General features: G+C 47.9%; 1 protein-coding gene across 3 annotated transcripts in view; it reads left to right on the top strand.

Moving 5' to 3' along the window:
- Nucleotides 1–23,922, top strand: part of vps8 (VPS8 subunit of CORVET complex) — a 1,010,867-nt gene that overhangs the window by 281,933 nt on the left and 705,012 nt on the right. For all 3 annotated transcript variants that reach the window (XM_072480702.1, XM_072480693.1, XM_072480711.1), the window contains exons 27-30: nt 166–237; nt 3,103–3,222; nt 4,023–4,079; nt 14,652–14,734. In XM_072480702.1, coding sequence (XP_072336803.1) covers nt 166–237; nt 3,103–3,222; nt 4,023–4,079; nt 14,652–14,734 — 332 coding nt within the window. The remainder of the gene's footprint in view (nt 1–165; nt 238–3,102; nt 3,223–4,022; nt 4,080–14,651; nt 14,735–23,922) is intronic.

Below are 23,922 nucleotides of genomic sequence, written 5' to 3'. Positions count from 1 at the left end.
AAGCTAAAAAAGATTAAGATGTAATGATAAACTCTTGAAGCAGAGTAATCAAAATGAAGGAAAGATTACTTTTCTCTGATTTCTTCTGTCAAGAGTCTTCACAAATTTAATGTGTGTCTGATTCATTTCGGTGAAATGTTAAATGAGTTTTCTTGTTTTAAATAGACATTTGAAGACTTCAGAAATGATAAACAAGCGGTAGAACATCAGCAGAGGATTGTGGACATCTTGCTCACGGTAAGATTTTGACAAAATTGCTGCACCGCTTCCTCAAAGTTTGGTTATTTATTAATAAAATTATCTTAAACTTCAGCGCTCTGGAAATAGTGGACTGGAACAGGAATTGCTGCAAAATTATTTTACACAAAAAGCTTCAAATAAAAATGAAAGGTGATCCTTTGCCTCATAATAATAATCTTTATTGACACAAGTAGGCTTACACTGCAATGAAGTTACTGCAAAAATCCCCTTGTTGCCACATCAGTTTCCCTCTCTCTGTCAGTCATAACCTTTAAACTGTCTTTTTTGCCTCTGACTAAAATTTCTAACATGTAAATAAGATATCTACTGCAATAAGGATAATCACATTCATATTTTTGCAATAATTATTTTTGCCTCCTCGAATATTGTTTTCTTAAAATTTTATTTGAAGGTGTGATCCTCTCGGAAACATTTTGGTTTGCAGTTGATAAATTTTGCAGCAGCTTTTGCTATGAGCATGCAATTCTCTAATTCTCTGGATGTCACAGTGTGAGCATGTCAAGACAGCAGAAGTCCTCTGTGCATCAGGATACTTCGTCATTACAGCACAAAAGGAGGAGGCTATTCAGACCATGATGTCCACGCCAGTTCTCTGTTAAGCAATCCAGTCTGTCTCATTCCACTGCTGTTTACCTGTAACCCTTGAGGTTTATTTTCTTCACGTGTCCATCCAATTTCCTTTTGAAATGATTAATTGGCTCATGACTTCTCGGTTCTGCAGCGTCACATTCAGGGTGTACCCCAATGATGCACTGGGGAATCCCTCTTGGAAGTTCCTACATAAGGGTTTACCTGCCAATTGGCCAAAAGCGCCAACTTCCTCTGGACAATTGCGCTGGACTGGGAATCATCCTCCAGATGCAATTGAAATCACTAACTTAGGATGGTTCTGACAGTTTTACTCTGACAGTTACTCTGAAAGAGTTAGAGGGGAAAGAAAATCACTTCTCACTGCAGAGTAACTTTAAAAAATCCAGACCCAGCTTGCGTGAGCCACCCCCCATAAACACGACCCCCCAGGGTCCCACCACCGATCCAGCCTGTTCAAACCCCCCCCCCCCCCACTAGACCCGGTGCGACCCAGATTGAGCTCTCTCCCCAATGGACTGATCCCCCCTTACTGATCCCCCCTTTCTGTGCCTCAGTTACTCCACTGTGCAGCCGGGGGTACTCTTTCCTGCTCCTGCCTTGTCAGCCGGACTCTGGAAGGTTGCGTGAGATGGGGGCTTTGTAAATCCCAGTGTGCATAGGTCTGTCGAGCGTGACAATCCACTTTGAACAAGTTACGGGTTGTTATATCAGCTTTACCCGCCCTCATAAGCAACATTTTCCAGCTCTTGCCACTTTCTGTGTAAAAAAACTAAAAGTTCTTCCTCACATACCACCTCCATCTCTTGGCCAAAACCTTAAATTTGTGTCACCCAGTGCTTCTGGTAATAGGAATAACTTTTCTTTTTCTACCTTACCCAATTCTCATAATCTTGTACACTTCTCCCATCAATCTCTTTTATTGTAAGGCAACCCCACTCTCCAATCTAACTTTGCCATTATCCTTCATGCTTGGTAAATCTCCTCTGCGCCCTCTCAAGCAATCTCACATCTTACGTAAAGGGCAGTCATCTGAACTGAACATTTATGCCCTAACCAGTGGAATCTTCCAGCTTTTGTACTCAATACCTGTTTATCTAGCCCAACATCCATTTTCTTTGCTAGTTTTTCTCTCAATCTGCCTTTGGCACTCAGGGTATAGTGTAATCTTTTTTGTCTGCCGAGCAACAGGTAAAATCTGTCTGACAACAGACGTAGCCAGCATGAAAACACATAATGAGATGCGATTTTAAAAGTAACGAGATGCAGGTGCCTGGACAAATGATATATAATTCCCAGCATCCTCAGAATGGCAGTTTACACCCAACAATCAGAGATCAAGCTTTACATTTAACAGTATGTAAGGTCAGTCCAACAGCCAGGAGTATAGGCTAGCATCTATGTCTTCGAGCTGAGGTTGTGCATGAACCTGGGAGTTTTGGAGAGATTTAACAAGGACATTATAGACACAAGACAAAGGGAGTGTTCATGATAGGACTAAAGAAGGTGCTAATAGTTGCATAAAGGCACGCAAGGCAGAATGTATTAATAGCAGAATAATGCTCCCTGAAAGCAAAACAAAAGAGCAAGTTACAGACTGGCCCTGTGGGGGGAGGGGTTTGGGAATTTTTTTTAAAGCAAATGATCCGAATGGAGGAGAGAATTCATGGTCTGAAATTGTTGAACTCGGTATTAAGACCAGAAGGCTGTAAAGTGCTTTTTCGAGTATTTTTGAAAAACTTCTCACCCTGAGCTATCACGTTCATGATGAAATTATCGTGTACTGAAAAAAGATAGGTTTTCATTTTTTTCAAACTACTACTAAAATGTTGATGTTTGCTTTCTTAGTTCAACATAAAGATATCTGGCAAAACCTTTTACTGAGAACTTAAAAGACACCTGTCAAGTTAGATTAAAATCACAATAACAATGACTGGAGTTTCATTGTGATTCAGATTGAAGTTCTTTGGCAATATTTTGCGCTCAAATTAATTTTTGAGATTAGTTAACTGTATGCGAAGTTGCCTATTACAGTTGTAATGCTACATTTCTCCCCTAATATTTAGAGGCTTTGTTTTAGCCTTTTTAACCCTACAATCCCTTCTCTTTTCCTTTATATAAGATAATGTGTCACCATGAGAATGTTATTTTGTGGGAAGACTCAATTACAATTGTGAGAGTTCTGCAGATGGTTCTTTTATTTGCTATTTCTTTTTGTTGTAAGTGATTTATATTTTTGATTATTTCCTGCAGGTGATGGTGGAGAATTCAGACTTCACTCCATCACAGGTCGGGTGTCTCTTCACCTTTCTGGCACGACAGCTGGCAAAACCTGACAACACACTTTTTGTCAACAGGATGCTTTTTGATCAGGTAAGTTGTTCTGAGCATGTGTGAGATTCAGTATTGTTTACAATGTCGGGCACTCCTGAACTCTTTACCTGGGTTATCTGTCCTATCCAGAGTGTCTTAAAACCATAGGACCATAAGAACTAGGAACAGAAGTAGGCCATCTGGTCCATCGAGTCTGCTCCGCCATTCAATAAGATCATGGCTGTTCTGATTATAATCCTGAACTCCCATTTCCCATCTTATCCTCATAATCCTTGATTCCCTGACTGATTAAAAATCTGTCTGTCTCAGCCTTGAACATAATTAATGACCCAGCCTCTACAGCCCTCTGCGGTAAAGAATTCCATAGATTCGCTACTCTCTGAGGGAAGAAATTCCTCCCCATCTCTCTTAAATGGGAGACCCCTTACTCTGAGATCATGCCCTCTGGTCATGGACTCTCCCATAAGGGAAAACAACCTCTTAGCTTCTACCCTGTCAAACTCCCTGAGATACCGATATGTACTGTGTTTCTGCAAGGTAGTCAACATTTGGGTCAGCTGTGTTGTCAAGGGGAAGTGTAAATGTGTAATATTCTGTGTCTCCCACTTTAGTTTCCATTGCTGAGCACACAGCTTTGCAAGCCCGTTATGGACGATTGGCATTGGGTAGGGGAGATTTGGCGCTGTGAAAGCAAAACATTACTCTCGACTTTATTTATTGAACCGAGGTGATGCTCTGTTCATGAAAATGGAAAGAAAGGTTTACAATAATTTTTTCAGCTATTCCATTGAGTGCAGATTTTACCAGCTTCTAAAAATGCATGTTTTTGTGTCATTCAGGTTCTTGAATTTCTGTGCAGTCCTGATGATGAGTCTCGACATGCTGAGCGGCAGCAGGTAAAAATGGCGTTTATGTATGAGGATGTTTAACAGGATTTGAGTGCATGTGCAAGAACACATTGGGCAGTATTCTCCCCCCCCCCGCCGGGTGGGAGAATCGGCGGGGCGCCGCGCGAATCGTGTCACGCCGCCCCGGCCCCCGCAAGTGATTCTCCCACCCCCCCGAAACCAGCGCCATGTGAATCGCGCCGGGCCGCTCGGAGAATCGCCGCAAACGGCGAGCGGCGATTCTCCAGCCTGGATGGGCCAAGTGGGCGCTCTGACACGACAGGGTCCCGCTGGTGCCGTCCACCCCTGGTTGCTGCCGGCGGGAACTCTGTGGGAATGCTCGGGGGGGGGGGGGGGGGAGGCGGGCTCCTTCACCGAGGGGGCCTCCGAAGGTGTCTGGCCTGCGATCATCGGCCCACCCCCCCCGGGCCTACATTCCGCCGCGGCCGGCCCCTGAACACCCACGCCATATTGCGTCGGGGCCGGCGCGTGTAAGAAGTTCCCCGTGCATGCACAGGATGGTGCGGCCCAACTGTGCATGTGCACGATTGAGCTGCCCCAACTGTGCATGCGCGGGTTGGCGCGGCACCCATTTGCCGCCGCGTACAGAAGCTGGAGTGGCGTGAACCGCTCCAGCGCCGTGATGGCCCCCTATGGGGGCCAGAATAGGACGTGCCCGGGCCCTGTTCACACCGTCGTGAAATGCAACGGCGTTCACGACGGCGCAACACTTGGCCGCCATATCGGAGAATCGCCCCCAATGTTCTGATTTCTGAATCCTAATGTTGGTTCAGGATTTTCCAGTGATCCATTCAGTGGAGATATAGGCAGCTGTGAACTGACAACTCCAGCCATTCACTATAGGCACCAGAACAGTTGTGCCAAATTCTGAAGTGGGTTCCCGAGGAAAACTTTATCTAATCTCAAAAAATAATTAAAAAATTCGGGAATGCTCAGGGAAATGTGAAATCAAGCAGAGGAAGGCTTAAGAGGCGTGGGCTTAAGTTGGGTGCTCTTTCAAGGGCTGGTGTAGACTCGATGGGCCAAATGGCTTCCTTCTGCAATGTAAATTCTATGATTCTATGTTAATACTGATGCCATGATGGGGAAAGGGGTTACTCATAATGGCAGGAGGTTATCTGAGGAGGAGTGCATATGGCGTGATTGTAATGTTGGGAGAGGTTGCAGAACCAGGAAGAGGATGCAGTTATGGAGGATTTGATCTTGAGGATGAGACCTTTAAATTGGATGCATGAGAGTGACAGTCAGTGTAGTTCACAAAGGATAGAAATGGTGGCTGCGTGGATAGGGTAAGGCCAACAGAATTTTTGATCAACTGAAGATTAGAGTACGGAAACATTGTGGTTACCTAGGAGAGCATTGGAGAAGTTAAAACTTGGGAGGTGAGAAAGGTATAGATGAGGGTTTCCACAATAGATGGGCTGAAGCGGGGATGGAATCAGTTCATGTTATGGCGGTGGAAGTAGGCGACCTATGTGAATGAGAGGATATAGAGTTGGAAACACAATTCAGGATGGATTAGTATGCTGACAATGCTCACAGTTTATGTAATCTAAGACAGTGGCTGAGGAGTGGGATGTGCTAAATATGATGACTTTGGTCCCCCAGTGTTGATTATAAAATGTTAGGGTGGATTTCAGGAGGATGTTCCCTCCTGTGGGGGAGGCTGGAACTATGGGGCGCAGTTTAAAAATTTGAGGCCTCCCTTTTATGGTATGATGAGAACTTTGTTTCTCTGCCATATAGTCTGTGAAATTAACACCCCAGAAAGCATTGGGGTTGTGGTGAATAGAACTTACAGAACAGAATGAGGCTATTTGACCCATCGCATTGGCACTGGCTCCCAAAAGAGCTACCCAGCTAGTCCAATTCTCCAGTCTTATCTCCCTAGCCCTCTAAATTCATCATTTTCAAATATATATCCAGCTTTATTTTGAAACCTCCTATGGAATCCACCTCTACCACTCTCCCAGGCAATGCATTCCAAATCCCAACAACTCTCTGAGTAAAGAAGTTTCTCCTCACCTCACTCCTAGCTCTAAATTGTGACGCCCTGGTCACTGACTTACCAATTAGTGGAAACATAATATCCTTCTTTACCCTGTCCAAATTGTCCATAATCTTGAAAACCTGAATAAGGTCACCACTTAATCTTCTCTGCTTCAAGGAGAACAAGCTCAATTTCTCCAATCTTTCCTTGTATCTAAAATTCCTCATTCCTGCTATCCTTCTAGTAAATAAAAGCAACTTACTGTGGATGCTGAAATCTGAAACAGAAAATACTGGACAATCTCAGCAGGCTCACGGACGCTCAGTTTGGGTTCCGCCAGGGGCACTCAGCTCCTAATCTCATTATAGCCTTTGTTTAAACATGCACAAAAGCGCTGAATGCCAGAGGTGAGAGTGACTGCCCTTGACATCAAGGCAGCATTGGACCGAGTATGACATCAAGGAGCTCGAGCTCAACTGGAGTCAATGGGAATCGAGAGGAAAACTCTCCACTGGAGGGAGTCATACTTGTGTTGCTAACTTTTGCCTTAGTTTAATTGCTCTGTTCTATCACCTTTGCTCTTGAGTCGCCAGGTATCTTTCTGATACCGCCACATGGTTCAAGTCCGAGTAATGATCAATAATCCAATACACCGCTTAGTAAAAGTTAAATCAAAGCACATTTATTATATACAGTAATCAATACTCATGCATAAATTCTACGTCTAAGCTACTTCCTACAACTAACAGGCCAATACTTAACTTGGAAATGGCCCACCAGGCCAGGGAAACAAATGGCCTTTCGTTCGGGTTCTGAGCCTGCGGGATTCAAAGCTGGTACAGATTGATAGCTAGGAGCGCCTATCTCGTTGCGAGCGTTGAAGTAAGACTTACTGGATGTTTCGCGATGGCTGGACCGGTCACTGTCAAGGGTTGGTTCGCGTTGCTGAGTGACCCGGTCCAGAAGAGAAGCAGAGGGTGCGGAAGGGTGGCAGAAGGGGTAGCAGAAGGGTCGATTTGAACTTGAACTCTATTCTTATAGTCCCCAGGGACTTCCCGCCTTTCGGGGCAGACCCTGTACCTGGTTCCAAGTGATTGGACTTTGTCCCAATCACTTGGTTCGATATTCTCTAATGCTGGAGCGATTCCTTGATCGATGGGCGGTCTTGAGGTGGTCGTTCACCTCCCTTTGTGTAGGCTTCTGCTGGCGCTGAGTACTATTGGCTTTGTGTGTCTAAAATGTTGCACATTGTTCCCGGGGATTGCTCATTAGTATGCAGATGGCTGGTGTTTTGTTGTGCTGATGGTTACTGGTATCGATCCTGTCTGGCCTTCCCAGAGGTGAATACACAGTCTACCTGTAGCTGCTTGTTTTAGTCCTGTTGGCTGATTTTCCCATCAGCCTTTGCCGTTCGCCGTTTTAAATCGGGGTTAGCCATTCTAAATCGGGAGTTAGCCATTTTAACTGGCTACACTTGGCACAAAGGAAGATGGTTCTGGTGGTCGGAGGCCAATCAACTCAGTCCAGGACATCACTGCAGGAGTTCCTCAGGGTAGTGTTCTCGGCCCAACCACCTTCAGCTGCTTCAATGACCTGCCTTCCATTATAAGGTCAGAAATGGGGATGTTTGCAGATGACTGCACAATGTTCGGCACCATTCGAGACTTCTCAGATAATGAAGTAGTCCAAGTCCAAATGTAGCAAGACCTGGACAATATCCAGGCTTGTCCTGACAAGTGACCAGTTACATTTGCGCCACACAAGTGTCAGGCAATGACCATCTCCTACAAGAGAGGATCTAACTATCGCCCCTTGACATTGAATGGCATTACCATCGCTGAATCTCCCACAATCAAAATCCTGGGGGTTAACATTGATCAGAAACTGAACTGGACTAGCCGCATTAATACTGAGGCTGCCAGGACAGGTCAAAGGCTAGGAATCCTACGGCATGTAACTCACCTCCTGACTCCCCGAAGCCTGTCAACCATCTACAAGGCACAAGTCAGAAGTGTAATGGAATACTCTCCATTTGCGTGGATGAATGCAGCTCCACCAACACTCGAGAAGCTCAACACCATTCGGGACGATGTGCACCATCCACCGACGAACAGTGGCAGCCTTGTGTACCATCTACAAGATGCACTGCAGTAACTCACCAAGGTTCCTTAGACAGCACCTTCCAAACCCACAACCACTACCATCTAGAAGGGCAAGAGCAGCAGATACCTGGGAACCCCACCATCTGGAGGTTCCCTCCAAGTCACTCACTACCCTAACTTAGAAATATATTGGTGTTCCTTCACTGTCGCTACTACAAAATCCTGGAACTCCCTCCCAAACAGCACAGTGGGTGTACCTACACCTGAAGGACTGCAGCAGTTCAAAAAGGCATCTCACCACCACGTGAAGGGCAATAAATGCTGGCCTAACTAGCGACGTCCACATCCCATAAATGAATTAAATAATAGGTCTGACAGCATCTGTGGAGAGAAAAGGAAGATAATGTTTTGAGTCTGGATGGCTCTCATTCTAGTAAATCTCCCCTGTACTCTCCAGGACTTTAACATCCTTCCTTAAATACGGTGCCCAGAACTGAATACAATACTCCAAATGTGGTCTGACCAATGATTAGTGGAGGTGCAACATCACTTCCTTGCTTTTATACCCTATGCCTCTATTTATCAACGCAAGAATCCTATAAGCCTTTTGAACAACTGTTTTAACTTGCATGGCCACCTTCAGAGAATTATGAGGGCCCTCTGCTCCTGTACTCCCCTCAAAGTTGTACCATTGCTTATATTGTTTCCCCATTTTTCTACTTCCAAAATGCATTACCCCATATTTCGCTGCATTAAAGTTCATCTGCCAGCTGTCTGCCCATTTTGTCGACTTGTCAATGCCCCTCCGAAGTCGCTCAGCGTCATCCTCATAATTCACTATTCTCCCTAGCTTAGTATGATCTGCAAATTTGGAGATTTTTCCCTCAACACCCAAATCATTTATATAAATCAGAAAAAGCAAGGACCCCAACACTGATCCCTGGGGAACACCACTTTCAACTCCTCTCCAATCTGAGAAATGCTCATCTATACAAACCCTCTGTTTCCTATCTCTTAGCCAATTTCTAATAGTCATAGAATTTACAGTGCAGAAGGAGGCTATTCAGCCCATCAAATCTGCACCGCCTCTTTGAAAGAGCACCCTACCCAAGCCCACATCAACCCTACCTCCATCACCCAGTAACCCCACCCAACACTAAGGGCAATTTTGGACACTAAGAGCAATTTAGCATGGCCAATCTTCCTTACCTGCACATATTTGGACTGTGGGAGGAAACCGGAGCACCCGGAGGAAACCCATGCAGACAGGGGGAGAACGTGCAGACTCCGCACAGACAGTGACCCAAGCTGGAAATCGAACCTGGGACCCTGGAGCTGTGAAGCAATTGCGCTAACCACTATGCTACCATGCTGCCCAATACATGCTTCCAAGGACCCATCAATCCAATACATTTTTAATTTGCTAACCAACCTGCCACGTGGAACCATATCAAATGCTTTCTGAAAGTCCAAATATAAGCATCCATAGCACTACCTTCATCCACTACCTGTGTCACCTTGTCAAAGAACTCAATTAAATTTGTCAGATATGACCTGCCCTTGACAAAGCCATGTTGACTCTGGTCTTAACTTATTTTTCTCCAAATGTATATTTATCTCATCCCGGAGTATGGCCTCCATCAGTTTCCCCACTATTAATGTCAAGCTGACAGGTCCGTAGTTCCCTGCGTTGTCTTTTGCCACTTTCCTAAACAACGGCATCACATATGCAATCCTTCAGTCGCCTGGGACTAATCCTGTGTTCAGAGAGGCCTGGAAAATTTCTGTCAACGGCCCTGCAATTTGCTCCCTTACCTCGCTGAGCAATCTAGGATGCATCCCATCCGGTCCTGGCGACTTCGCTACCTGGAATTTAGCACCTCTTTTATCTCTCACTACACTGTTTAGTTGCTCAACACCCACATTTACAACTGGGCCATTGTCACCATCTTCTAATTTGGTAAAGACAGAATCAAAGTACTCATTTAGTACCACTGCAATGCCCTCTGCTTCAGTGAGCAGTTTATCCTGCTTGTCCCTTATGGGCTTCACTCCATCCTTCGCTAATCTTTTACCATTAGTATATTTGAAGAACATTTTACTATTTGTTATCCAAACCTCCCATTCTTTCCTCAAGCTTCCTCTTTGCCGTCTTTAATTCAGCCTTAGCCTATCTCCTGTATTTGAATGTAGGAATTTCAGACATATTGGGCGGGATTCTCCACTCCCACGCTGAAGTGACCGTGCCGTCGTGAACGCCGTCAAGGTTCACGACGGCGCGGAACGGCCCCGGTCCCGACCGATTCAGGCCCTGACAATGGGCCAGTATCGGGGCCACGTCATCTACACGCGCCAGGCCTTGTCGCCCGCGTAAAAGCTGCGCCACATAGATGACGCGGCCGGCGCCGCATAACGGGCCAACCCGCGCATGCGTGGTTGCCGTCCTCTCTAAGTCCGCCCCGCAAGAAGATGGGGGACGGATCTTGCGGGGCCGCGGAAGGAAGGAGGTCCTTCTTCAGAGAGGACGGCCCGACGATCGGTGGGCACCGATCGCGGGCCACCCCACATTCCAGGCGAAGCCCGGTGCAGGATCCCCCCTCGCCCCCCCACAGGCCGCCCCCCCCCAGCGTTTACGCACCGCCCACGACGGCAGCGACCAGGTGTGGACGGTGCCGGGGGGAACCCGCCGTTTTGGCCTGGCCGCTCGGCCCATCCGGGCCTCAGAATAGCGGGGGTGCCGGAGAATCACCATTTTCGGTGTCTCCGCTGATTCTCCGGCCCGCGAAACGCGACCGGGCCATTCCCGCCGCTTAGGAGAATCGCGGGAGAGCGTCGGACCGGCGTCTCCGGAAATTTTGGCGGCCCAGGCGATTCTCCCAACCGCCGTGGGAGTGGAGAATCGCGCCCATTGTATCATATGTATTGTGTGCAATGATGGGTTAAGAGCCTAAGTTAGTGTGTGTATGACTGCTGAGGTAGTATTTTAAAAATCCTGGTTTACAAGGCCAGCAGACACTTTGGCTACAAGGAATAAGTGAAGCATCGTAAAAATTGGGCTAATGGAATTTTGTTTATCGAAAGAAGGTTCCCTGAGAAGTAGATAATTGGAGACATTATGTTTAGCTTTAGCAAGATAATATAGTTAATGGGAAGAGCCAGGGGCTGAAGCAGTCAGGTGTTGAGTTTTAGTGTTCAGTTTTTGATCTGACTGTGAACAGACTAGCAATTTCTCTCAAAGCAGTTTAGTTAAAAAGATTTTACCTGTGAGTTCCTGAAAAGGCTAGCAGTCTAAACAGTAGTTTGATACAGGCATGGATCTGCAAGCTGGTTCCTGAAGGATCTCTCTCTCAAAGCAGTTTATCCAAGACATTTCAAGTGTTCCTGGGTTGGCTAACTGTATTTAAAAGTGGATTTTGCTTGAGTGGAGATGAAAGGTATCAGTTAGGAGTTAGAGTTCAATTGTCATTGTTAAGCATTGTTTAACTGGTATTATAATCCATTTTCTTTAAAACGTTAAAGTTAGTTTTAAGACTGTGTTAATAATAAAGTTTGTTTTCAATCTTTATACCAAAGGTTTTTTTTCAGAAAGTGTACACGATCATTTCTGACCTTGTATGGGCGGGGAAAGTGCTGAGGGTGGGGAGGGCCCTGCTACAGAGGCAGAGGCAGCAGGGGGGGTTGGTGTTGCCGAACCTGCTTCATTATTATTGGCGGTGAATGTGGACAAGGTGCGGCGGTGGTGGGAAGGAGAAGGCGTAGAGTGGGTTACGATGGAGGAGGAATCTTGTAAGGGGTCTAGTTTAAGGGCTATGGTAACGACAGCATTGCCAATATATCCGAGTAGGCATTCAGGGAGCCTGGTGGTGCAGTCCATGGTGAAGATATGGAATCAGCTGAGGGGGCATTTTAGGGTCGAAGGGATGTCAGTGCTAACGCCGCTGTGCGAGAATTGTGGGTTTTAGCCGGCGGCGGGGGGATGGATTATGTATACAGGATGTGGAGGGAAGTGGGGCTGGTCAAGGTGAGGGATCTGTATTTGGAGGAAGGGTTCGTCAGTCTGGCGGAGCTAGGGTAGAGGGTAGATCTGCTGTGGGGGAGTGAGTTTAGGTATCTGCAGGTTAGGGACTTTGCTCGAAAGGTCTGGAGGGGGTTCCCTAGGCTGCTGGGATACATCCTGCTGGAGCGACTGCTGCTTCCGGATGTGGAAGGGTAGGGAAGAATTTTGGAGATATGCAAATGGCTGGGGGAGCAGGGAGGCGAGCGAGTGGTGAAAACCAAGAAGAAATGGGAAGTGGAGTTGGGAGGGGAGATCAATTGGGGAGTATGGAGTAATTGGGGAGCAAAGGGTCAACGGGGCCTCCTCTTGTGCAAGGATGAGCCTGATACAGCTTTAGGTGATGCACAGGGTGCATATGACTCAGGCGAGAATGAGTGGGTTCTTTCAGGGGGTAGCAGATGAGTGTGATAGGTGTGGGCGGGGTCCAGCGAATCACATGTTTTGGGGTTGCGAAAAATTGGGAAGATTCTGGGTGGGGGTGTTTGCGGTCTTAGCCAGGATAGCGAAGGAGGAGGCAGTGGACCCAGACCCTTTGGTGGCGATATTTGGGGTTTCAGAAAATCCGGAGTTCATGGAGAGGAGGAAGGCCAATGTCATGGCCTTCTCTCTCTGATTGCACAGCGGCGGATTTTGCTGGAGTGGCGGTCGGGGTGATGCCTTTCTTTTCCTGTGTGGCTCTGCTCTAACTACGGCAATCAGTGAGTTTGCCCTCCTTTATTTTGATATCTATATTCTAATGCTCAGAGTCGCTAGGTATCGAATAATACCACCACAGGGTTCAACCGGCTATCGATCAAAGAACCAAACACCAGTTAGTTAGTTCAAGGTCAAAGGTACTTTATTTACACACACAATTAGTCATGCAACACACACTACTAGTTAACTACACCTATCAACTAAGACAACCTGTACTTAACTTCAGGCACCCGGCTTAGGTCAGAGGAACAGTGGCCGTTGTTCGATTCTGGATCTATCGAGTCTGGAGAAGTTACTGCTGCTCAGCTAGGCTCCTCCGTCTGGTAGCGGGCGTTGAACTTGGACTTGCTTCTGGTGGTGCTGCGATTGGAGATGGTCGGAGCCATGGCACCAGGTCCAAAAAAAGACGAACACATGGTGGACTCTCTTCTTATACTTGGGGGTTTTCGCGCTCTTTTGGGCGGTCCTTCAGTTTGGACCCCACTAATTGGGTGATCCCTGATCATTATGTTCGATTCCTAACCAATAAATGGGCGGGGGTCTGGATGGCTGGGCATGTCCCAAGCGGTCACTGACCCCGTTGTTTACGCTTCCCTAGTACAGGAAGTGTCGCCGAAATGTCTGGGACTGTATCGGTCGCTCGAGTACCAGTCCTTTATCTTGGTGAAGATGGGCCATCAAATGCTAATCGGCCCATCAAAATGCTTATTGGTTGGGGTTTCGATACCGTCTGGATTCCTTACTCCGCAAATATACGTTTCAGGCTCTGAGCCTGCCTGAATCTTGCTTTGTCCATTTTACCTGCTAGGCTTTGCGAGTTGCTCTGTTCCTGGTTGTAAATGGCCATCCCAGATGGCTACAGGGGGTACCGGTTTGGTTGGGTACCTGTACGACTTCTTGCGGTTAGAGAAGATAAAGTATGAGTAAGGGGCTCTTCAGGGGGGTTTGACGAAAGGTGGGGATGTTTGTGACCGTGTTTAATGAGCTGTTTGTCACGGGGAGTGGGGGTGGAGGGGAGGCAGGAGGGGGGGTGAAAAAAGGGAAAAATCTGTATAGACTGGGAAGTATGTTTCTCGGGGTGTTTGTTTGCTGTAACTTGTTTTGATACATTTTTGTAATAAAATACATTTAAAAATAAATAAGTAAAGCTTGATTTGATATACCCCTATTTGTGCCTGGAATGACTCCTGGAGTGAAGTCTCCTTTCTTCACAGTCTTTCAAATTAAATAAATTTGAGAAACTGTTGGGATCTGTCTGGGATCGTAATCGGACTGGAGCATTGAATTTTAGGAAAGTTGGAGTTGTGACCACAATCGGACCAGCTATGATCTATCGAATGGCAAATCAGGTGCAAAGGGCTGAGCAGTCTGACAACAATAAGACAATGGACGGTTAAAATGGTGGTGGAGTTGGGCCCATCAATGTACATGTAGCTCCATATCTTTGGATAAAGTTGATAAAAGAGGCAGCATGTAGATGAAGGAGAGGAGGGGCCATGGGTACCTCATTGGGAAGCTCCAGATTTAAACACTTAAAGTATGGCAGTGCAGTTTTGAAGAGTGCTGAACATTCAGCATAGAACCTTTTATTAAAAATGTGCAGAGCCAGAGACAGCAGGTGATAAATAGAGGAACATATGAATGTGTCAAAGATATAACCTGCAGTTATTACTGATTTCCCTAATAAAAGCTTTTCTGTTTTGGTTCCTTTGTAGGTCCTTCTGGAGCTGCTTCAAGCTGGAGGAATTGTACAGTTTGATGAGAACAGACTGATCACAATGGCTGAAAAAGCTGCATTGTGAGTTATGGTTTCAACTGAATTATAGTCCTATTTCTTAAGTAAGAAAAGTTTAAACATTTATTTTTTGGCTCTGATTGGTATTTTCACTGCTCATGGGTTTGATATTTTTACCCATTTGAGAGTCAAAAAATAATTTGCATATGAAGTAACTGCATTGTCAGTTCCTTAGAAGTCTTTATACAATGTGCCTTAGATTCTGTAATGAGGCACATGTTTATTGTATAAACAGGACATCTCCCCAGAGAATGTCTAGCTATTTTTTGATCTGTGATAAAAGCTACCATTACTCATTCTCGCCTGCAACACTTCTGAATCTTTTAGACTTCCAAACTCAATTGCAATGTCTGTTACATCCCCTTCAGAGCAATGTAAATTAGAAGGTAAATGTTTCAATTTAATTTGTGACTGTAATACCACGTTCCAACAAAATACAGTTTTGTTTCGTACCCAGCTGACATAGTCACCATACTTTCCCACTTTGTTTCTCCACATCTTGTATGCCCTGTAAGTATCAAGTCAACGATTAAGTAAAAAAGCAGTTCTGGTGCTTGCTACGTTTACAGCATCACAGCTAATGTTGTTTAAAATGGGTGTAGTTAGCCTCATCTTTGTGCTGGGGAAATTATTGGAAAAAAATTTCAGGGGCAGAATAAATCTTTATTTAGAAACACATGGATGAATCAGAAACAGCACCGATTTGTTAAGGGAATGTCATTTTGAATAACACGATTGCATTTTTTGAGGCCGTACCAAGGAGTGAGGGTGGGTGAGGGTCGTGCATTTGTTGTGGTCTGTATGGATTTTAGCAAGGCTTTTGATAAGGTCTCATGTGATAGACTGGTGACAAAGGCAAATAGGATCCAAGGCAAAGCAGCAATTTGAATCCAAAATTGTCTCAGAAACAGGAAGCAAAGGGTTATGTGACTGGAAGGTTATTTCTGGTGAGATTCCACAGGGCTCAGTACAGAATGCTTGCTTTTGTGGCTTAAATCAATGATTGAAACATGAATCTGGGGGATTTGATCAATAAGTTTTCAATTAAGCAATGCAAAAATTGCCTTGCGGTTGATGGTGCATTCTCCCATCACTTTGACAGATGAGTGCTCAGCAGCAAGGAGACTTATTGTGCACCATCTAGGTTAATGTTGTTTCATATGTTGATTATGAAGAAGAAAGTTGCATACTGTGGGAAAATATAAATGGCCCAGATAAATGAGCGAAGTAATGGTATCTGGAATTTAATCCAGAGATGTATGAAGTAATGGATTTGTGCAAGGCTAACAAGATGAGAGAATACGCAATATGTATTTGAGTACTGAGCAGTGTAGAGGAACAGAGGGAGCCTTGAGTGCCTGTCCACAAATCCCTAAAGGTGGATGGACAAGCAGATACGGGCAGCACGGTAGCATTGTGGATAGCACAATTGCTTCACAGCTCCAGGGTCCCAGGTTCGATTCCGGCTTGGGTCACTGTCTGTGCGGAGTCTGCACATCCTCCCCGTGTGTGCGTGGGTTTCCTCCGGGTGCTCCGGTTTCCTCCCACGGTCCAAAGATGTGTAGGTTAGGTGGATTGGCCATGATAAATTGCCCTTAGTGTCCAAAATTGCCCTTAGTGTTAGGTGGGGTTACTGGGTTATGGGGGTAGGGTTGAGGTGTTGACCTTGGGTAGGGTGCTCTTTCCAAGAGCTGGTGCAGACTCGATGGGCCGAATGGCCTCCTTCTGCACTGTAAATTCTATGATCTATGATAATGTAGTCAAGAAGGCATATGGAATAATTACCTTTATTAGTGAAAGTCCAGTGCATAAGGACATAACTGCTAGACTGGGCCTGTGGCAGGTGGTGAGGGAACCAAAAAGAGGGAAAAATATACCTGACCTCATCCTCACCAACCGGCCTGCTGTCGATGCACCTGTCATGACAGTATTGGTAGGAGTGACCACCGCATAGTCATTGTGCAGACAAAGTGCGCGATTCTCCCCCACAATTTTATGGTTAATTTGTGGCATGTTTTTCAGGGAGTTTCCCGCGAGCTGTGCCGGCGAGTTCCCTACCGTTATTCAGTGCCACTTATTAGTCGCTTTGTTGGGCGCTGGGGTGTTTCTCACCAGGTTAGCCCACACTTAGAATTTTCTTTCGCACTAGGGAGCTGAACGCAGAGATCAGGCTGCCATTTTGAAAGGGTGCCCCACCCTCTAAGTGAGCTTATGGGTCCCCCACGCCCCTCCCACCCATGGGCACCCCCCATTCACATGGACACTATCCCACACTCCCTGAGTGAGGACACCTCGCTATGGGATCCCTGGGAGTCCCCCCATCTTCAGGCCTCCCCCAAGCCTCCGTACAGCATCCCCTCCCTTCTAGGATCCCCACCCATTACCCACAACCTCCTGGAGGCCCCTACCTTCCTGCCCTGCACTCCTCCACCCTTCAAAACCCTCTTCACCCTCATTTAATGTGCATGGCCCCCCCTTACCCCCGACCCTTAGCAGTGTCACTCTGGCACTCGTGCACCCTTCCACTGCCATCCTGGCACCCCAAGAAGTGCTCCTGCTGGCTTTGCAGTGCCATCCTGGCACCTTGGCAGTGTCAGGGTGGCAGTGCCAGCTGGGCAGTGACAAGGTGCCCATGTTCCAGGGGTAGGTTCAGGGAACCACCCTGCACTTACTCTGACCACCCAAGGATCACTAATGGCCTTGGAGATCCCCCGGGTGCCATTCCGCCTGGTCCATGTTTGTGTGGAACACCGCCCGGCTGCAGCCTCCCTGGGGAGGCCGGTGAATCAAAGGAGGCCACTAGATCCCGCACAGGGAGGTCGAAAAAAGGTTTATGACCTACCTCCGCTAGCCTAATTTGGTCCTGCATATTTGGGGTGGGGTTCTGATTCCGATGTCTCGCGGGATTTCGGATAATCTCGGGAGGCGGGGAGGCTGTCGGGAAGCTGCTGGAGGGCTTTCCCAAGATTCTCCGCCGCGTTATGCTCAAGTGAGAGCTGAACAATTCCACAATCAACGGGTCAGATTCAAGCTCTGCAGCCCTGCCACAACCAGTCATGAATGGTGGTGGACAATTAAACAACTCCTGGAGGAGGAGGCTCCACAAATATCCCCATCCTCCGTGATGAAGGAGCCCACCAATGCAAAAGATGAGGCTTGCGCATTCTCAAGAAGTGCATAAGTGCCGAATGGATGATCCATCTTGGCCTTTTCTGGTGATCTCCGGTATCACAGACATCATAGAAACATCGGAGACGGGATTCCCTGTTGACCGACGGCAAAATCGGGAAAGGCGATTGGCCGGAGAATAGGTTCCGTCGCCAAAATTGCAGCAGGCGCCGATTTGATGCCAAATCGCAATTCTCCGTCACCTCGACAGCGGCGTCAATGTGTTCCGGAAAGCACATACAGTAAACACAGTTTGCATGTCATTAGTGGGCCTGACCCGGTATTCTCCGAGGCCTCCGTGATGCTGCGCCTCCGATGGGCCAAGTTCCCGAAGGCGCGGTTCACTTGTGCTTTTAAAAATCGTGAAACAGGCTTGGGAGAGAAAAGGGGTGTGGAAAGTGTCCAACATCGCCATAGTGTGCTGACAGTTGTGCTGCGGGCCGGGGAGCCTTTGCCAGGGCCGGGGGGAGTGGCCAGGAGGTGGGCTGTGGGTGGATGTGCATGGAACACCATTGCCATGCAGCTGTACATGCCGCAAACAGCCCACTGTGAACTTGGGGCCACGGGTCACATAGGTGTCTCCCCAGGGCACCCCCTTCTAGGTACCCTCTGACCCCAGCGGACCCATCAGCTGTATGGGCGCACTCCAGCACATCCAGGCCATCTTGTTGGCTGAGATGAGTGTGTGTGGGGAGTGTAATGTATATGTGAGGCTGCAGCTTGTTCCGGTTTTTCTATTGTGAAAGTCCACGGATTCTGCGTTGGCGTCAACACTTAGTTTCAGAATCGGAGAATTGCACCTGAAATTAAGAGCAGAAGTAGATTCAGCCCTTTGAGCCTGATCCGCCATTCAATCAGATCTCTTCCCGGTCTCAGTGTCAGTCTTCAGCCAATTCGATTCATTCCACGTCACATCAAGAAACAGCTGAAGTCACTGGATACTGCAAAGGCTGTGGGCCCTGACAATATTATTGGTACAATACTAGAGACTTGTGCTCCAGAACTTGCCATGCTTCTGACCAAGCTGTTCCAGTGCAGCAACAACACTGGCATAGAATCCGTACAGTGCAGAAGGAGGCCATTTGGTCTATCACATCAGCACTGACCTTCTGAAAGAGCACAGTACCTAGGCCCAGTCCCCTGGCCTATCCCCATAACCCCTCCTAACCTGAACATCTTTGGACTGTATGGAGTGTGTACTTTCACTCTATGTCTGTGTAGGTCTCCTCCGAGTGCTCCCATTTCCTCTCACAGTCCAAAGGTGTGGAGGTTAGGTGGATTGGCCATGCTATATTGCCCTGTAGTATCCAAGGATGTGCAGGTTAGATGGTGTTATGAGGGTAGGGTGAGGGGATGACCCTGGGTAGGGTCTCTTTCAGAGGGTTGGTGCAGACTTGATGGGCTGAATGGCCTCCTTCTGCACTTTAGTAATGATTCTAACAAAGCTTACAATGACCAGCTAAACAAGGTTTAACAATGACAATGAAACACTGACTCCCACCTGCTATCTTTTATCTCCACTCCATCTCAGGTTAAAATCCACTTTTAAATACTGTTGGCCAACCCAGGAATACTTGCTGTAAAGAGATGCCTTGGACAAACCACTTTGAGAGAGTCATCCTCCAGGGACCAGGCTTGCAGATTCTTGCCTGTGTCAAACTACTGTTTAATCTGTCAGCCTTTTAAGAAACTGCTGTTCTGTTCATAGGCAAAATTTTAAACTGAATATTTCTCCAGAAATTGCTAGTCTGCTCACAGGCAGATCTAAACTGAACTGAAACCCTGAAACTCTACACCAGGCTGCCTCATCCCTGGCTCTTCCCATTAACTACATGATCTTACTAAGGCCACACGCAATGTCTCTAATTATCTACTCCCCAGGAACCTCCTTCATATAAAGAAAATTCCATTAGCCCAATCTTTTGCGAAGATTTAATTATCCCTTGGAGCCTGTTTTTTAAACCATGACTTTTAAAAAAGTTAACTACAGCAAGAACACACACACTAACCCAGGCTTTTAACCCTTATTGCACCAAATACATATAATGCAATATATCTGAAATTCCTACATTCAGCGCAACTAATATTAATAAAAGAGCTGAAAGGTTATGCCTGAACCATATAAAACACTTGTTCGGCCATAGCTGGAGTACTGGGAATGATGTGATTACACTAGTGGAGGCTGCAGAGGAGATTTAAGCAGATGATGCCTGGACTGGAGATTTTTTTCTGAGCAGTGATTGGTTAGATTGGGTTATTTTGTTTGGAATATAGGAGGCTCAGGGAAGGGCTAACTGAAGTGTTTTTGGAAAATAAACGTGGTTTTAAGGGATTTATATTCGTATTGTAAACATTAGAAGTAATCTATTGTTTCAAGTGTGTTTAATTTAATGTTTCTGTACCTGAAAGGGTAAAATCTATATTTAGATTCATGGTAGACAAAGGTGATTGTATGTTTAGGGTTTGGTTTCAATTCCAAATGTGCTGTATTGTGCTTAGAGAAGTCTACAACACGAAGAATGAATAAACCAGCAGCGGTTGCTTACAAACTGGGGCCTTGTAAGATAGAGAAGCTTTTCTGTTTTAGTTTGGTTAATTTGATTGCAGTAGTAGATAGGTAGTGAGAGAAAAGGCAGCTTTCACAACTCTGTTGGAAGCAGTTGGGTTTAGAAGGCTGAAGAGGGAACATCTCTCTTAGCCTTGCTAGAAACAAAGCCAATATAAGGTTAAGAAAACAGATGCCGGAAATCTAAAATCCAGATCGTTCACGAAAGTAGAGAAATTGAGAGAAGTTTCCAAGAAGCTTGGAGTTAATGGAACAGAGGAAACTGGGATCCAAAACAAATTACTGTTCAGTAAAGTCACAGAGACTTGAGAAGGCATTGGATCATGAGAAGCCAGAAAAATATCTACAGTAGTGCTAAGGTGATGCGCAATCAATTACTCTCGAGACAAGTTGAGTCATAACTAATAGGCTTTAATCTGCTAGAACTGTTCCCCAACAGCTTCGATACAGAAAGTGAAGGCTGCTGGGATGGCATCGGTTCTTATACTCCGCCTCTCAGGGCGGAGCTATGTACATCAGCCAATGGTAGACTCCTGGGTCTAGCCAATGGTCATCCACCTCTCAGGTGCCGCAATACCTGGTATTACCACATTCACCCCCTGTTTTTAAAAAAAAAGAGCCCGGCGGGGTGATGGCCAGCGGTAATGACGCCTTTCGCATGGTAGGACCAGGTATGGAGGTGCCGTGATGGCGAGGGTAATAGCAAAGTGTTCATGGTGCAGCAATCAGTCGATCGGGTGGCCTGGTCGTCCTTCTGGAGCGTCTGGGCTTCGGCGGTGATCCTGATGGGGGTCCCAGCGGTTGCGACTCCGGGAACGTGGTGTCGTCCTCCCAGGCAGCTTTGTCACCCCTAGGCGGCGCTGTTGGGGCGAAAAGTGGGCGGGGGCGGGGGGGGGGGGGGGGCTGTAGGGGGCGTCGGTGCTTGTTCGGGCCTAGGCAGGGGCGGCGGGAGTACTGACCCTCCGCGGAGTCAGGTGTTGCGGGGAGGGTGGGGGCACGGGTGCGCGTGGGGCTCCGGCGGGCGCCAGGTCCCAAAGGGAGACCGTGTCTTGGCGGCCGTCAGGGAACGCTACATAGGCGTACTGGGGGTTGGTGTGCAGCAGGTGGACCCTCTCGACCAACGGGCCCGACTTGTGCGCCCTCACATGTTTCCGAAGCAGGATGGGTCCGGGTGTCGCTAGCCAGGTTGGGAGTGAGGTCCCGGAGGAGGACGCCCTGGGGAAAACAAGGAGACGTTCATGAGGTGTCTGATTTGTGGTAGTACAGAGCAGCGACCGGATGGAGTGAAGGACCACTGGGAGGACTTCCTGCCAGCGGGAGACTCCTGGACCGTAGGGCCAGCAGGACGGTCTCCCTCTCAACCTGCCCGTTTCCCCGGGGGTTGTAACTGGTCGTCCTGCTCGAGGCGATGCCTTTGCTGAGCAGGAATTGACGCAGTTCATCACTCATAAAGGAGGACCCCCTATCACTGTGAATGTATGCGGGCAAACAGAACAGTGTAAAGATACCCTGGAGGGCCTTGATGACAGTGGTTGTGGTCATGTCTGGGCAGGGGATAGCGATGGGAACCGGGAGTACTCGTCAATCACGTTCAGGAAGTACGTGTTGCGGTCGGTGGAGGGGAGTGGGCCTTTGAAATCCAGACTGAGGCGTTCAAAGGGACGGGAAGCCTTTATCAGGTGCGCCCTCTCTGGCCGGTAGAAGTGCGGTTTGCACTCCGCGCAGATTTGGCAGTCCCTGGTGACGGTCCTGACCTCCTCGATGGAGTAGGGCAGGTTGCGGGTCTTGATAAAATGAAAGAAACAAGTGACCCCCGGGTGGCAGAGGTCCTCGTGGAGGGATCGGAGGCGGTCCTCTTGTGCGGTGGCACAAGTGCCGTGGGACAGGGCTTCAGGAGGCTCGTTCAGCTTCCCGGACGGTACAAGATCTCGTAATTGTAGGTGGAGAGTGTATCCTCCACCGCAAGATCTTGTCGTTCTTAATCTTGCCCCACTGTGCATTATCGAACATGAAGGCAACCGACCGTTGGTCCGTGAGGAGAGTGAATCTCCTGCCGGCCAGGTAATGCCTCCAGTGTCGCACAGCTTCTACTATGGCCTGGGCCTCCTTTTCGACCGAGGAGTGGCGAATTTCGGAAGCATGGAGGGTATGGGAGAAGAAAGCCACAGGTTTGCGCCCAGGATCGGGGCCTATGACTCCACTTCGCACTACGTAGCCTAGAATGGCTAGACGGTCGGTGCTAAACACGCATTTATCCTTATTGTAAGTCAGATTAAGGATATTCGCGATCTGGAGAAATTTTCGGAGGTTGGTGTCGTGGTCCTGCTGGTCATGGCCGCAGATGGCGACATTCTCAAGATACGGGAACGTTGCGCGTAAGCCGTACCGGTTAACCATTCGGTCCATCTCTCGTGGAAGACCGAGGCCCCGTTCGTTACACCGAAGGGAACCCTTAAAAAGTGATAGAGCCGCCTGTCTGCTTCGAAGGCAGTGTACTGGCGGTCACCATTACGGAGGGGTAGCTGGTGGTGGGCAGACTTGAGATCTACCGTGGAGAAAACCTTGTATTGCGCAATTCTGTTCACCAGGTCGGCTATACGGGGGAGAGGGTACGCATCCAGCTGCGTAAATCTCTTGATGGTCCGGCTGTAGTCAATGACCATCCTATGTTTCTCCCCGGTCTTTACCACCACTACTTCAGCTCTCCAGGGACTGTTGCTCGCTTCGATGACCCCTTCCCTCAGCAGCCTCTGGACCTCCGACCTGATAAAGACCCGGTCCTGGGCACTGTACCGTCTGCTCCTGGTGGCGATGGGTTTGCAATCCGGGGTGAGGTTCGCAAACAGGGAAGGCGGGCCGACCTTAAGGGTCGCGAGGCCGCAGACAGTAAGGGGGGGTATAGGGCCGCCAAATTTAAAAGTCAGGCTTTGCAGATGGCACTGGAAATCCAGCCCAAGGAGGGTAGCTGCGCAGAGGTGCGGCAGGACATACAGACGGAAATTGTGGAATTCCCTGCCTTGGACAGTGAGGTTTGCTAGGCAGAACCCCTTTATCTCCACCGCGTGTGACCCGGAGGCCAGGGAGATCCTTTGGTTTACGGGATGGGTGACAAGAGAACAGCGCCTTACCGTGTCGGGGTGAACAAAGCTTTCCGTGCTCCCAGAGTCGACCAAGCACGACGTCACGTGGCTGTTGATGGAGATCGTCGTTGTAGCTTTCGCAAGCATCCGGGGCCGACTCTGGTCCAGAGTCACCAAGGCCAGCTGCAGTAATGGAGAGTTCTGGTCGGGCAGCGTGTAGTCGGCTGTGCTGGGGGGGCCCCATCCATAATGGCGTCACCCATGGGTCGCACATGGAGTCCGGGAATGAAGAAGATGGCGGCGGCGAGGGACAAGATGGCGGCGCCCATCCGTCCAGCGTGGTGGCCGGGGGGGCAAAATGGCCACGCCCGCGGGTC

Source organism: Scyliorhinus torazame, chromosome 2 (assembly GCF_047496885.1).
Source record: "Scyliorhinus torazame isolate Kashiwa2021f chromosome 2, sScyTor2.1, whole genome shotgun sequence".
NCBI classification, from domain to species: domain Eukaryota; kingdom Metazoa; phylum Chordata; class Chondrichthyes; order Carcharhiniformes; family Scyliorhinidae; genus Scyliorhinus; species Scyliorhinus torazame.
Note: the sequence above shows the minus strand (reverse complement) of the source record. Positions and strands in the feature narration are given on the sequence as shown.